We start from the raw sequence: 12,658 nt of genomic DNA, 5'->3' as shown, positions 1-12,658 counted from the left end.
AAAATCCATGAGTCTGCATGTTGTGATCATCAGTCATGCCTGCTCAGGGTGAGGCAGTGCCCTTATGGTATTATTGCTACAGTATTAATCCAGAGACAGCTAACATTCAAGGTACCTGAGTTCAAATCCTGCCGCGGCAGATGGTGGAATTTGAACTCAGTAAAGATCTGGAATTAAGAATCTGATGATGACTGTGAAACTGTCAGAAAAACGGTTCACTAATTTGGTTCACTAATGTCCTTGAGGGAAGGAAACTATTGCCTTTACCTGGTCTGGTGTGACTCCAGACCCACAGCAATATGGCTGACTCTTAATTGCCCTCTTGGCACTTAAGGATGGGCAATAAATACTGGCCTAGCCAGCAATATCCACATCCTGTGGTTGAATGAAGAAAAGACTAATGGAACAGAGGGAAGACAGGGCATAGAGCAGACTAGATCAGTATTCAAGCGAACCTGAAGGCAACATCATTAAAGACCAGCATCTATTCAATATATTAAACAAAACTCTCATGACATTGCTTCTCATTTAATCTAATAGGGGAGGCAATGGCCTAGTGGCGTTATGGCTGAACTGTTAATCCAGGTAATGATCTGGGTACCCAGGTAGGAATCCTGCCATGGCAGATGGAACTTCAATTCAATTAAAAAAAGACCCACAGTAATGTGATTGACTGTTAACCATCCTCAGGGCAATTAGCGATGGGCAATAAATGCTGGCCTAGCCAGTGAAGCCCTCATGCTATGAATGACTTTATTAAAAAAAGCACATATACTATACCCCCCCCCCCCATTATTTAAGTAACTACTGTCAACTGTTCTTTGCTAAGTGGAAAATATATTTGTCAATGTATTTCTTTCTCACAGATTCCTTTGTGCTGTATAAGGTAAACAACAGTGAGATCTCCAAGGTGCCTCTGAACAGCAAAGGAATTTCTTGGTGGACTGACTACAATGTCAAATTCAATAACCCCAAGTTAGACAACGGAACTGATCTAAAGCAGGCATTTGAAGGTGAATTGATTGCTTTCACTAAGTGTTTCTGCTGACCGACTGGTCTTGATCAAATCTTGTTCTGACCAAGTCATTTGACGGATTAATGGTGATGTCAGAAAAGTTTTCGGACATTCAAAGGGGCCACCACAATTTGGACTTTCCCCGTGGGTCCCTGACCCTCCCATTTAGCTGAAAGGGAAAAGGGAGTCAGAAGATGAGCAAAGCTGTCCCTCATGATTTCCCCAACACCCCCCCCCCACCCCCTTACAAATTGTCAAATCAATGAGAAAGGGTAGGCTAACCTTCAAATTATTAAAGATGGAGGGCTCAGAGGAGGCCTGGGTACTGAACAGCAGGATACAGGGAAGTGAGGATCATGTAGCTTCAGAATGGAGGTGCCCTTTCCAACATTTTCATGTTTTAAAATAATAACTGGCCGTAGCAGCCAGACTGTCATTGTGGAAGTGGACAGCTCCTCCACAGGATGGCCTGGTGCAAAGGAACTGGACCCCAACCAGGCAGGGAGGCCCCCTGGGTCTGGTTAGAGCACTGACTCCCTGGTCTGCCACCAGGAGGCTGCCTCAGGTGGAGAACCTGACACCCAACAGAACACCACCAGGGGCTGGGGGTGCACGGTGCCATTTGGCCTCAATAGAAAGGTCTTAATGGGCCTTCACATTGTTCACTTGGCTGCCTGCCAGTAATAGGAAAGCAGTCCCAACATCGCCTCAAATCCTCACCCTGGCACTCACCGATTCAGCTTACAAGAAGATGGGCAGAGGGGGCACATAGGGGCTGGGATTGGGTTGGAATGGGAAGGACTTTGATATCCCAATCTTCCTAAATTACATCCTCAGAACCTAATTTAAACAAAGAAAGGGAAGGTGATCAAGCTGTCCAACTGAAAAGGTGTTTATAGTTTGACTATTGTTCCATGTATAATCCAGGCAAAAGCTTGTCCGTGTAGGTCAGGGAAGTGTCAATACCTCTGGAGGAAATGTCAGTTGCCAATTGATTGTTCCCCCTGGATGGTACCACAGTTCCCACGTAGCCAGCTGGCCTGTTGTTTCCTCCATTACAAAGTTGACGACAGTTCACCTGCTGTAGCACAATTTGGGATGTCAGGTGGCCCTCAAGTTCTATATATCTTTCCAACATGGCACTTAACCTCTGTTTTTTGCACTCTAATGAAAATTCTATTTGATTAAAGTCCTGATTATAACAGTTGCGTCACTGCATTGTCAGTGATCGTGCTAAATTGGTCAGATGAGGAAATCACTTAATTGCTAAGGACCAATGTCACTTTGGGACCAATGTTGGGTAATATTTATTTCATCTGTCTTTTTAAATAAGGGACTTTCTTTCTCCTTTTCCTCATTGAGCCCAATTCACTTCATTACAGGAACTGTAAAACCTCACAACTGGCCCAGGCCAGCCTATGAGCTGGACACAAACCCAGAAAACAATGGCTTCATCAATGAAGACTTTATTGTTTGGATGAGGACGGCAGCCTTGCCCACATTTCGCAAACTCTATCGTCGTATTGATGGTGGGCTGCAGCCAGGAAAGTATTTGGTAGAGATAAGTTACAGTATCCTTGCATTTTTTCATGAGGCAATATGACCAAAAGAAAATAAGTAAATGAACTGGGTCATATTCAAGTTAAGTTGTTTAGTTCTGTGGTTGCACTGCACCACATGCATTGGGGCTCTGCTTTCACAACCATTGTGGCTGTCTGCTCATATCACTCAAATGAGGAAGCAACCATTTGACTGTGTGAAATTGAATTGGAGAAAGTTGTAATAGTCAAATTTTCCCCAGCTGCTGACATTGTCAGCACTGTACATTTTCCTGACTTTTTAAACTACTTCTAATGTTTTTAAAGTCCATCCTGAGGAAAATAGTACTCAGTTTCAGTTGATTGGGTTGGTGCTTTTTGATTTTGTTTTCCTTTAAACTGGAAATGTATCATTTTCCACACCAGGTACACCTCCTATTAAACTTTTCACTCTCTCTAATGATACCTGGAGACAAATTACTTCAATATTTCCAGGCCTGGGGGACTTGAGAACCACTGATCAGAACTATGATCATTCCCTTGCAAATGCAGTTAGGAATTAAAGAGAAAATTTATTTATTCCGAGAGTGGTCAGGATGTGGAATTCATTACATCAAGCATTAATTGGGTTGAATGGTATCCAATGTCTTTAAGACTGTAGTTTCCAACTGAGAATCTACCCTGAAGAAACTAAAGAATACAAAGTTTATTTTCAGTGGATAAATCTTACATAAACCTAAAAATCAACTTTTCTTTTATTCACTTCTGGGGATGTTGGCATTATTGGCTGGGCCAGCATTTTTGCCCGCCCCTAGTTGGTCTTGAAGGTGGTAGTGACTGGCCACCTTGAACTGCTGCAATCCACTTGCTGTAGGTATACTCTCAATGCTGTTGGGGAGGGAGTTCTAAGATTTTGACCCAGTGATGCTGAAGGAACAGTGTTATATTTCCAAGTCAACTGCTGCCCTTATCCTTCGAGATGTAGTGACTGAGAGATTACAAATCTTGGTGAATTTCTGCAGTGGATTTTGAAGCTAGTACACACTGTTGCTACCGAGTAGCAGTGGAGAGAGTTAATGTTTGTGGGTTTGGCGCAAATCAAGCAGACTGCTCTGTTCTGGTTGGTGTCAAGCTTCTTAAGTGGTGTTGGAACAGCAGTCATGGAACTAGCTGAGCTGCTATTGCAGAGATACCACATGGATGTGATGGGCTAATAATCTCCTTTGTTTATAGTACTGGAATATGTGGGCTTCAGGCATTGATTCCTAGTATATTCCTTATTTGTTTGTTTGCACTGTCAGCGTAAAACCTGCAATGCAAGGAATATGTGGGCTTCAGGCATTGATTCCTAGTATATTCCTTATTTGTTTGTTTGCACTGTCAGCGTAAAACCTGCAATGCAAGTCCATCTAGACCAAACTGAAGCACAATACAACAAGCTGGCAAAGCCTGTTAAAGACACTCATTTTCTCTCTAGCCATGTGGCTTCCAGAAGAGGTCATGCAGTAACGTGACGATCAACATACAAGTGGTTTTGGAAATAACACTCCGTGAGATTGACTGTCAGAGGCTCTGCCATCAACCAGTATTCGCAGTCTGAGTTGGACACCATGGCTTTAGGAGGAATCTCATTATGCATATAAGGGTATTGAAAGATGAACTTTTGATAAGGAATGTTGGGAGGAGGCTAATGTAGAGCATATATCCCAGTATTGATTAGTTGGGCTGAATGGCTGCTGCAAGTTCTATGTAATTATTCAGCTGTCTAATTCTAAAAAGGATTCTCCTTGGTTTAAAATCTTTCGGTCATTCTAACATTTTCCTTCCAAACTCCAAAATGAAGCAATCCCTGTGGAATCCAGGGCGGCACGGTAGCTAAGTGGTTAACACTGTTGCCTCACACTGCCAGGGACCAGGGTTTGATTTCAGCCTTGGGTGCCTGTCTGTGTGGAGTTTGCACATTCTCCCAGTGTCTACGTGGGTTTCCTCCAGGTGCTCCGGTTTCCTCCCACAATCCAAAATTGTGCAGGTTAGGTGAATTGGCCATGCTAAATTGCCCGTAGTGTGGGTTACTCTTCAGAGGGTCGGTGTGGACATGTTGGGCCAAAGGGCCTATTTCGACACTGTAGGGATTCTAATTCTAATTCACTCTTGTAGGAAAGAACAGTTAGTGCTGCTGCCCTTTCTTCCCTGTATATTCCTCAATCCCTTCTTTGTCTCTTGTCCTTAACCTATTAAAATCAAATTCTAACTCCTATTCAACGCAATCTCTTCCAGTATTTCAATATATCTCTGTTCTGAAGAAGAGGCATACTGGATTTGAAATGTTATCTCTGTCTGTCTCTCTCTATGGATGCTGCCAGATTTGCTGAGTTTTTCCAGCTCTTGTTATTTATTTCAGATTTCCAGCATCTTTATTTCAGTAAGTTTCATCATTTCCCCCCCCCCCACCCATAATCTGTCGACTCTCGAGACTAGGCTCTGCAGCAGCTGACATTTTACTTTCTGTTCTGTTCTCTGGTTCCATGCTTTGATCTGTGAAAGTTATTCAGTGAGGAATAAAAAGCCAGAAACACACACTTTAGATTTGAAAGTACCACAGGGCAGTGCAAGTTTCTCACACTGAACCAGTGAACCGATGGAAGACATTTTCAACAAGAGACTGGAGGGAATGGTGTTGAGAATGCAATCGCTGATGCATGGTGTGTGTTACAAGGCTACAAATGCATTGATAAGAATAGAGCAGCATTGTGAAGATGTGGGATTAGGGTTTCATGCCTTCCTGCTTTACAATGCTGAGGAGAAATGTATTTTTCTGAAATAACCATTTGAGGTTTGTCATTTTCCCCAAGAGAGCCTTTCAGTACTCTTACTTTATTGTACCAGATTTCCACCCAAGCCAATTTCCTTGGGAAGCAGTGGTTGAGATCACCAAAATCCTGGGATTCCAATCCATTGTGACAAACTAAAACTGATTTTAATTTGTGGAATTATACTATGAAATGTAACTAATTTAAACTGTTGACTTTTTTTTATTGTGTATTTTTTTAAAAAAAAGGTTTGAAACAATGGGAATCTGTTATCTCTGTATAATCCATCTTCATAGATATTTTCCTAATCAACGAGTACAGACGTTATTCCACACTTCATAGAGCAGCCAGAACTTGAACCTGGGTCTCGTGGGAGAAAGTGAGGTCTGCAGATGCTGGAGATCAGAGTCGAGAGTGTGGTGCTGGAAAAGCACAGCCGGTCAGGCAGCATCTGAGGAGCAGGAGAGTCGACGTTTTGTGCCGGAGCCCTTCATCAGGAGTGACAAGGGCTCCGGCCTGAAACATCGATTTTCTTGCTCCTCGGGTGCTGCCTGACCTGCTGTGCTTTTCCAGCAACACACTCTCGACCCTGGGTCTCTTGGCTCAAAGGTTATCATTGCACCATGAGAGCCTCGAAGCTAGCTTACTTGTGACTTAAGTCTGATATGATATGAGTGACTGACTCTTAATTCATACTCTTGAAAGAAACTTAGCCATTTGGGAAACTGGAGATGGATAACAGATGCAGACCTGCCAGCACTTTGAGCACCAATAAATTAAATTAGTTGACTACAATAGGCTTGCTTCCTGTCTTCTGAGTTCCCCTGAGAGCCCCCATATCATTCTAACATGGACTTGACATTCTTTCATCATTTTGTGGGTCAAACTTCTGGCACCACCCATTTGACAGCAGTGGTTGTATCACTCCTTTACAGGTTATAGTCTGTAAGTCACCCCTTCTTCAATCACTATCATATAAAGGGCATTTGGGGAGGGACCAGTGATACTCACTTCCCATTGACAGTGTTGTAAAGGATGGTTCCTTTAAGAATACACTAAGACATACTTCAGAGATTTTAGAGTGTAGTTGATGCTCATTGGAGCATGTATTAAAGTCTTTTTGTGCATTCTCACCCCTTCTAACACCATTTTGATTTAACCCATCCCTCTTTGCCCACCCTCCTTTTTGTTATTGCTGTTGTGTCTCTGGTGGGCAGTGCTTGTTAAATGTTATTCAGTTGTTTAATTGGGTGATTTGGTGGTGGGTTTGGATTAAAAAAGGCTAGTTTGACGAAGTAAGCATAGTTGGTTAGGAAGGAGAGATACCAGACTAGGATCAATGCTGGGTCCTCTACTTATTGTCATTCATGTAAATGATTTGGATGTGAACGTAACAGGTATAGTTAGTAAGTTTGCAGATGACACCAAAATTGGAGGTGTAGTGGACAGCGAAGAAGGTTACCTCTGATTACAACATAATGATTAGATTCCCTACAGTGTGGAAACAGGCCCTTCAGCCCAAAAAGTCCACACCGACCCTCCGAAGAGCAACCCACCCCCCTACATTGACTGACTGCTGACTAATCCACATAGCACTATGGGCAATTTAACATGGCCCATTCACCTAACCTGCACATTTTTGGACTGTGGGAGGAAACCAGAGCAAACCCATGCAGTGACTGGGCGAATGTGCAAACTCCAGACAGACAGTTGCCCAAGGCGGGAATTGAACCCAGGTCTCTGGTGCTGTGAGGCAGCAGTGCTAACCACTGAGCCACCATGCCACCTCATCTAGACCAGATGGGCCAATGGGCTGAGAAGTGGCAGATGGAGTTTAATTCAGATAAATGCAAGGTGATGCATTTTGGGAAAGCAAATCTTAGCAGGACGTATACACTTCATGGTAAAGTTCTAGGGAGTGTTGGTGAACAAAGAGACCTTGGAGTGCAGGTTCATAGCTCTTTGAAAGTGGAGTCGCTGGTAGATAGGATAGTGAAGGCAGCATTTGGTATGCTTTCCTTTATTGGTCAGAGTATTGAGTACAGGAGTTTGGAGGTCATGTTGCAGCTGTACAGGACATTGGTTAAGCCATTGTTGGAATATTGCCTGCAATTCTGGTCTTCCTATTGGAAAGATGTGAAACCTGAAAGGGTTCAGAAAAGATTTACAAGGATGTTGCCAGGGTTGGAGGATTTGAGCTATAGGCAGAGGCTGAACAGGCTGGGGCTGTTTTCCCTGGAGCATTGGAGGCTGAGGGGTGACCTTATAGAGGTTGTCAAAATTGAGGGGCATGGATAGGATAAATAGGCAAAGTCCTTTCCCTGGGGTTGGGAAGTCCAGAACTAGAGGGCATAGGTTTAGGGTGAGAGGGGAAAGATATATATAAAAGAGACCTAAGGGGCAACTTTTTCACAGTGTTGAACATGTATGGAATGAGCTGCCAGAGGAAGTGGTGGAGGCTGGTACAATTGCAACATTTAAGAGGCATTTGGATGGATATATGAATAGGAAGGGTTTGGAAGGATATAGGCCGGGTGCTGGCAGGTGGGACTAGATTGGGTTGGGATATCTGGTCGGCATGAAATGATTGGACCGAAGGGTCTTTTTCCATGCTGTACATCTCTATGACTCTAGAGGTGTATGGAACAAGGAAACTGACAATGTATCTGACTGTCTGACTCCTTATTTATTAAATGGATGACTAACATGAATGATGATGAATGAATACATTTTTAATAGTAATGTCTCACTCTTAACTGCTAGAAGCCATTTATTCTATTACTCCTTAATTTTACGTTCAGATTATCCAGTTTTAAGTTTCAACGGACAGAAACGAGTGACTTTCAGCACCATATCCTGGATGGGTGGTAGGAACCCATTCCTGGGGATCGCCTATCTTGTGTGTGGCAGTGTGTCTATTGTCACAGGAATAATAATGCTCATAGTCTACATTAAATATCAAGGACAGAACATTCGCAAAGTGGAATAATCACAAAATGCAATACCTGTGAAACTTACTAGGAAATTGTTTCAGAAGCTATGGGTGTTTCCTATAAATTAACTCGACACTTATTATATTAATCTTGAGCAAAGTACAGAAATTTAGCTTTTTGATTTTTTTTTTTATATATTGTATTGTGCTTTCTCTCTATAGCACAGATGATTTATACACTTTCTTTAAACTTGTTTTAATTTTACAGATTTATTTCCACCGTGAAAGATTACAATGGTGAAAGTGGGGATGATTTAGTATTGAGTTAATAAAAATGTTTTTTTTTAAACTTGTGGTCACTTGAGTACCAATGGTTCCAGTAGTAAGATTTATTGTGTGAAACTACTCAACATATTCAATCAAGTTGATATGTTTTATTGAGTTATTACATAAAACTCCATTTTATAGTTTTTCTAATCTCAATAGATCAATTCAATAGATTTTTTAAAAATAGCTTATCATATAATTGTCAATTTAATGTATTATAAAATTGCTTTGTAAGCACTAACACTATTGTCGTCCCTTTTTATCAGATTTGCTGATTAGCTTTCTGAAAATAGAGAGCACCATCAAATTTACAGACACCAAAAATCACTGACTTGCCTGGTTAGCAGTTTATGTTGGCAGTTCCAGCAATAACATTAAAACTTGATGTCTTTTCACCAAATTAGAATCCAATACATTGGGAATATATTCATCTGGTCCAGTTTCAATACCACAGCTTTTCTGATAAATTGATCTCCGATTTACAGCTCATTCTGGCAACTATTTTTTGCCAATTTTATTTTCTTGCCATCCTTAAGATAATTTCCAAGCCTTTCCTGGTCTTAGAGCAACATCTCTCTGGGCTTCATGAGGGTAGAAAATGCTGGAAATACTCAGCAGGTCAGGCAGCTTCTGCCGAGGGTAACTGTAAAATTTCAGGCTTGCATCCTGTTGGTCAGAACTGAGTAAATTAATGATTTTGAACAAATTATTTTAAGAAAAGGGTTCTGAGGAAGGGTCACTCACCCCAAAATGTTAACTCTGATTACTCTCCACAGATGCTGCCAAACCTGCTCAGCTGCTTCAGTAATTTCTGATGTTGTTTTGAAGAGGTACTGAGTGGGTAGGCATGTGGGTAAGAGGGCAGGGCGATAGGTGAAGAAGGAAAGAAAAATGGCCGCTAGATGACGTGTGAATGGCTGATTGGACAGTAGCTGTCTGAGTGCCATGTAAAAGAAACGAAAGAAGAAAAACAAGCCAGTAAGAAAGAGCACAAAATAAAACAGAGGCTGATGTTGGGGTCTGACATGTTGAATTCAGGGTGAACATTCCTGAGCTGAAAGATGAGTTGGTGTTCCTCATGCTTGCATTTTGAGATTCTCTGGAATAGGCCAAGGACAGAGAAGTCAGCGACAGACTGTGGCACCGGATTCAAACAAATTGAAGCGCTGTACTTACTGACTGAACTGAGGTATTCCACAAAGCAGTCACCTAATCTTCATTTGGCCTCCCCATTCTAGAGGAGAATGCATCCTGAGCAACAATAAATTTGATTGAAAGAAGTACAATAAATCACTTGGATGGTCTATTTATTGTATATTAATTGTATTTATAGATGATTAGTATATCACTTGAGCACATATAGGCCTCTTGTGACACAGTGGTAGTGTCCCTGCCTCTAAGCCAGATGAGGCCCCAGTTCAAATCCCACCTGGTCCAGAAGTGTGCCTAATGGCTCGGAACAGGTTGACTAGAAACTAGTCTTTGCACCCCTATAAAGGGACATGCTTCAGAGATTATTGTGGTACAGTGGTAGTGTCCCTTCCTCTGGACCAGAATGTATGCTTTCAAGTCCCACTTCAGAGATAGATTGTAACATGTCCAATTGGATTGATTCTTTTTTTGAAAAAGATGAGACATCATGATGTCAAGATGACTGAAGTATACAATGGATTCTGGTCTGACCTGGCCATCCTTCAGGCAGCCCCCAGAACGTCCCTTGGAAACCTGCACCTCATAATTTGATCCAAATCATCAAAATCCCCTCTTCACCCCCCCCACTTCCCTTTGGTGCGGAGGGGGGGGGGGTCCTCGTAAAGGCTGCTGCTCAATATGCTGCATTTCATCACCTTCATCAACCATCTGGACACACTGCAGTGATCCATCCTGCTGCATGGAAGTTGCAGGGAGTGCCTAGTAGGAGGCTCTCTATTTAGGAATCATCTCCTTTACCATCAAGTATAAGCAAGTTAGGCCTCATAACCCAACCTGGCTATTACCTGATTAATGGTGAAATTTAGATATGTTTCCAACAAAGTATCTGTCTCCATGTCCAAGGGTCGATCCTTGCACAGTGTTGCTCTTCAAAATTCTGCTCCTGAGGAATTCTCAAGTTGAATTCTTATACAGTTTTCTTTCTTGCAAGCTTGTGGTGTGATATTATTGATGATCTTTTAGATTCATTCATCCACAATATTGCAAGTCAGCAGTGCGCCTTCTTATCGGAAGTAGCTTCCTTGTTCCTTGTTCCATTTGGCATTGACTGTCTGAAGACTCAGCATTCCTCTTTATATTCTACTGCAGGGCACAATTTTGTCATGGTGGCATAGAGTAGCCAGTTACCAAGCAGTTGTTAAGACATGTCCTTACCCCAGCCACTACACTCCAGGCTTTGTTATCACATAGTCTGCTATTCCACACAACCCATTGTTAGCCACTGACAGCCCACATTAGCAGCTATTCACCTGCCTAGCCAGACATTTATCCACTCCTTTGTCTATCCAAATGCTCTCTCTCTTTGGCCTCTATCCCCACCAATGTTTGCTCCTTAACTCCTCCCTAAATTCTGCTTTTTAAAAAAACATTTCCTAACCAGCATCTGAGGAAGGGTGATTGGATCTGAGACGTTAACTCTGGTTTCTCTCCACAGATGTTGCCAGACCTGCTGAGCTTTTACAGCAATTTATGTTTTTGTTTCTGATTTCCAGCATCTGCAGTTCTTTTAGTTTTTTTTTAAGTTAAATCTTGTAATTTTCTGCTGAGAATTTGATTGGAGTTATTGTCCCTTCAAGTGGCTATCAATTGTTAATTTTGTTTCATTTTAGTTTCTTTATTAAAGGTATTATAAAGAGACACTTGGCCCTTTTAAGTACCAGTTCCTGGTTTAATTAGTTAATTTGGTTTTTAAGTTCATTCTTTTTCCTAGAAGTATAAAGAGACATGGAAACTGTGACATGGTTGGGATTGGAGCTATACACTTGTAAATCATTTTGGAACGAATTAACATTGGCTCTCCTCCTATCATTCACCAACAAGCATTCCAGAAAGAAAGCCAAACATAGGGTGTTTGGTTATTCCCAGTGTGTCGGATCAACCATGACCCATAAAAGGGAAGATGGGGGTGGGGGGCATTGCCACCAAAGAGACACATCCCTTCAGAATGTCAGACTTGGAGTGTGGAAAGCTAGTCTCCACTCACCAGGTGTTTGCTTCCTAGGGTTAGGGTATTTAAGACTGGGGGCATATTTTTAAGGTGAAAAGAGAAAGATTTAGAAAGGACATGAGGGGCATTTTTTTTAATGCAGTGGTTGTACATGGAATGAACTTCCAGAAGAAGTAATGGATGTGGGAACAGTTATGAATAAATGACATTTAGATGAGTGCATGATTAAGAAATGTTTAGATGGATAAAGCAGGTGGGACTGTTGTAGTTTGGGATTATGTTTGGCATGGACTGGTTGTCTGAAGGGTTTGTTTGGGTGCTGTATGACTCATTGAGACCAGGCCTATAGAAAGCATGGTCAGTCCTGCTGAGGAAAGCCAGTGACCATCCACAGGCTCTGATCCGCACCATTACTTATTAGTCTGTGCTGTAAACAGGCTCATGGTTTCACACTGTCCTACTTGACCACAGAAGTTGCAGAACTGTAAAGACATGGCTCCTTTAAAAGAGACATTAATCAAATGCGAGATGATAAATAATTTCTTTTGATTTCATTTGAAAGGTGATAATAAAGCATGAGTTTATTGTGGAATCTGAAGGTACTGAGCGAGTCTTGGCTGGACGTGATCTTGGAAATTCATCTGAAAAATCCCAATGTTCTCCTACTGCAGAAACAGTTGAGAGCAGGAGCTGTATGGATGTTTCTGTGATTTATAATTTTTGACATCCTTCCAAAGCAACAGAGTCAGAGGACCAGAAGCATGTTTTTTGTTTAAAACGTCATTTTTTTAGAGACTCCGCTGATTTATTTGGTTATTTAGATTAGATTACATTACAGTGTGGAAACAGGCCCTTCAGCCCAACAAGTCCACACTG

At 41.9% G+C, this 12,658-nt stretch overlaps 1 protein-coding gene across 2 annotated transcripts in view; it reads left to right on the top strand.

Annotated features, from left to right (window-relative positions):
- tmem30b (transmembrane protein 30B) overlaps window positions 1-8,863 on the top strand; it is a 33,843-nt gene extending 24,980 nt beyond the window's left edge. For both annotated transcript variants that reach the window (XM_087976755.1, XM_043717384.2), the window contains 3 exons: window positions 867-1,013; window positions 2,398-2,586; window positions 8,165-8,863. In XM_087976755.1, the coding sequence (XP_087832881.1) occupies window positions 867-1,013; window positions 2,398-2,586; window positions 8,165-8,352 (524 nt within the window). In that variant the 3' untranslated portion in view covers window positions 8,353-8,863. The remainder of the gene's footprint in view (window positions 1-866; window positions 1,014-2,397; window positions 2,587-8,164) is intronic.
- Window positions 8,864-12,658: the final 3,795 nt, after the last annotated feature.

The sequence above is a fragment of the Chiloscyllium plagiosum genome, unplaced genomic scaffold (genome assembly GCF_037043375.1).
Source record: "Chiloscyllium plagiosum isolate Xiang-an unplaced genomic scaffold, Cpla_swu_hap1 HiC_scaffold_30, whole genome shotgun sequence".
Lineage (NCBI taxonomy): Eukaryota > Metazoa > Chordata > Chondrichthyes > Orectolobiformes > Hemiscylliidae > Chiloscyllium > Chiloscyllium plagiosum.
This window is presented reverse-complemented; position numbering and strand designations above follow the sequence as displayed.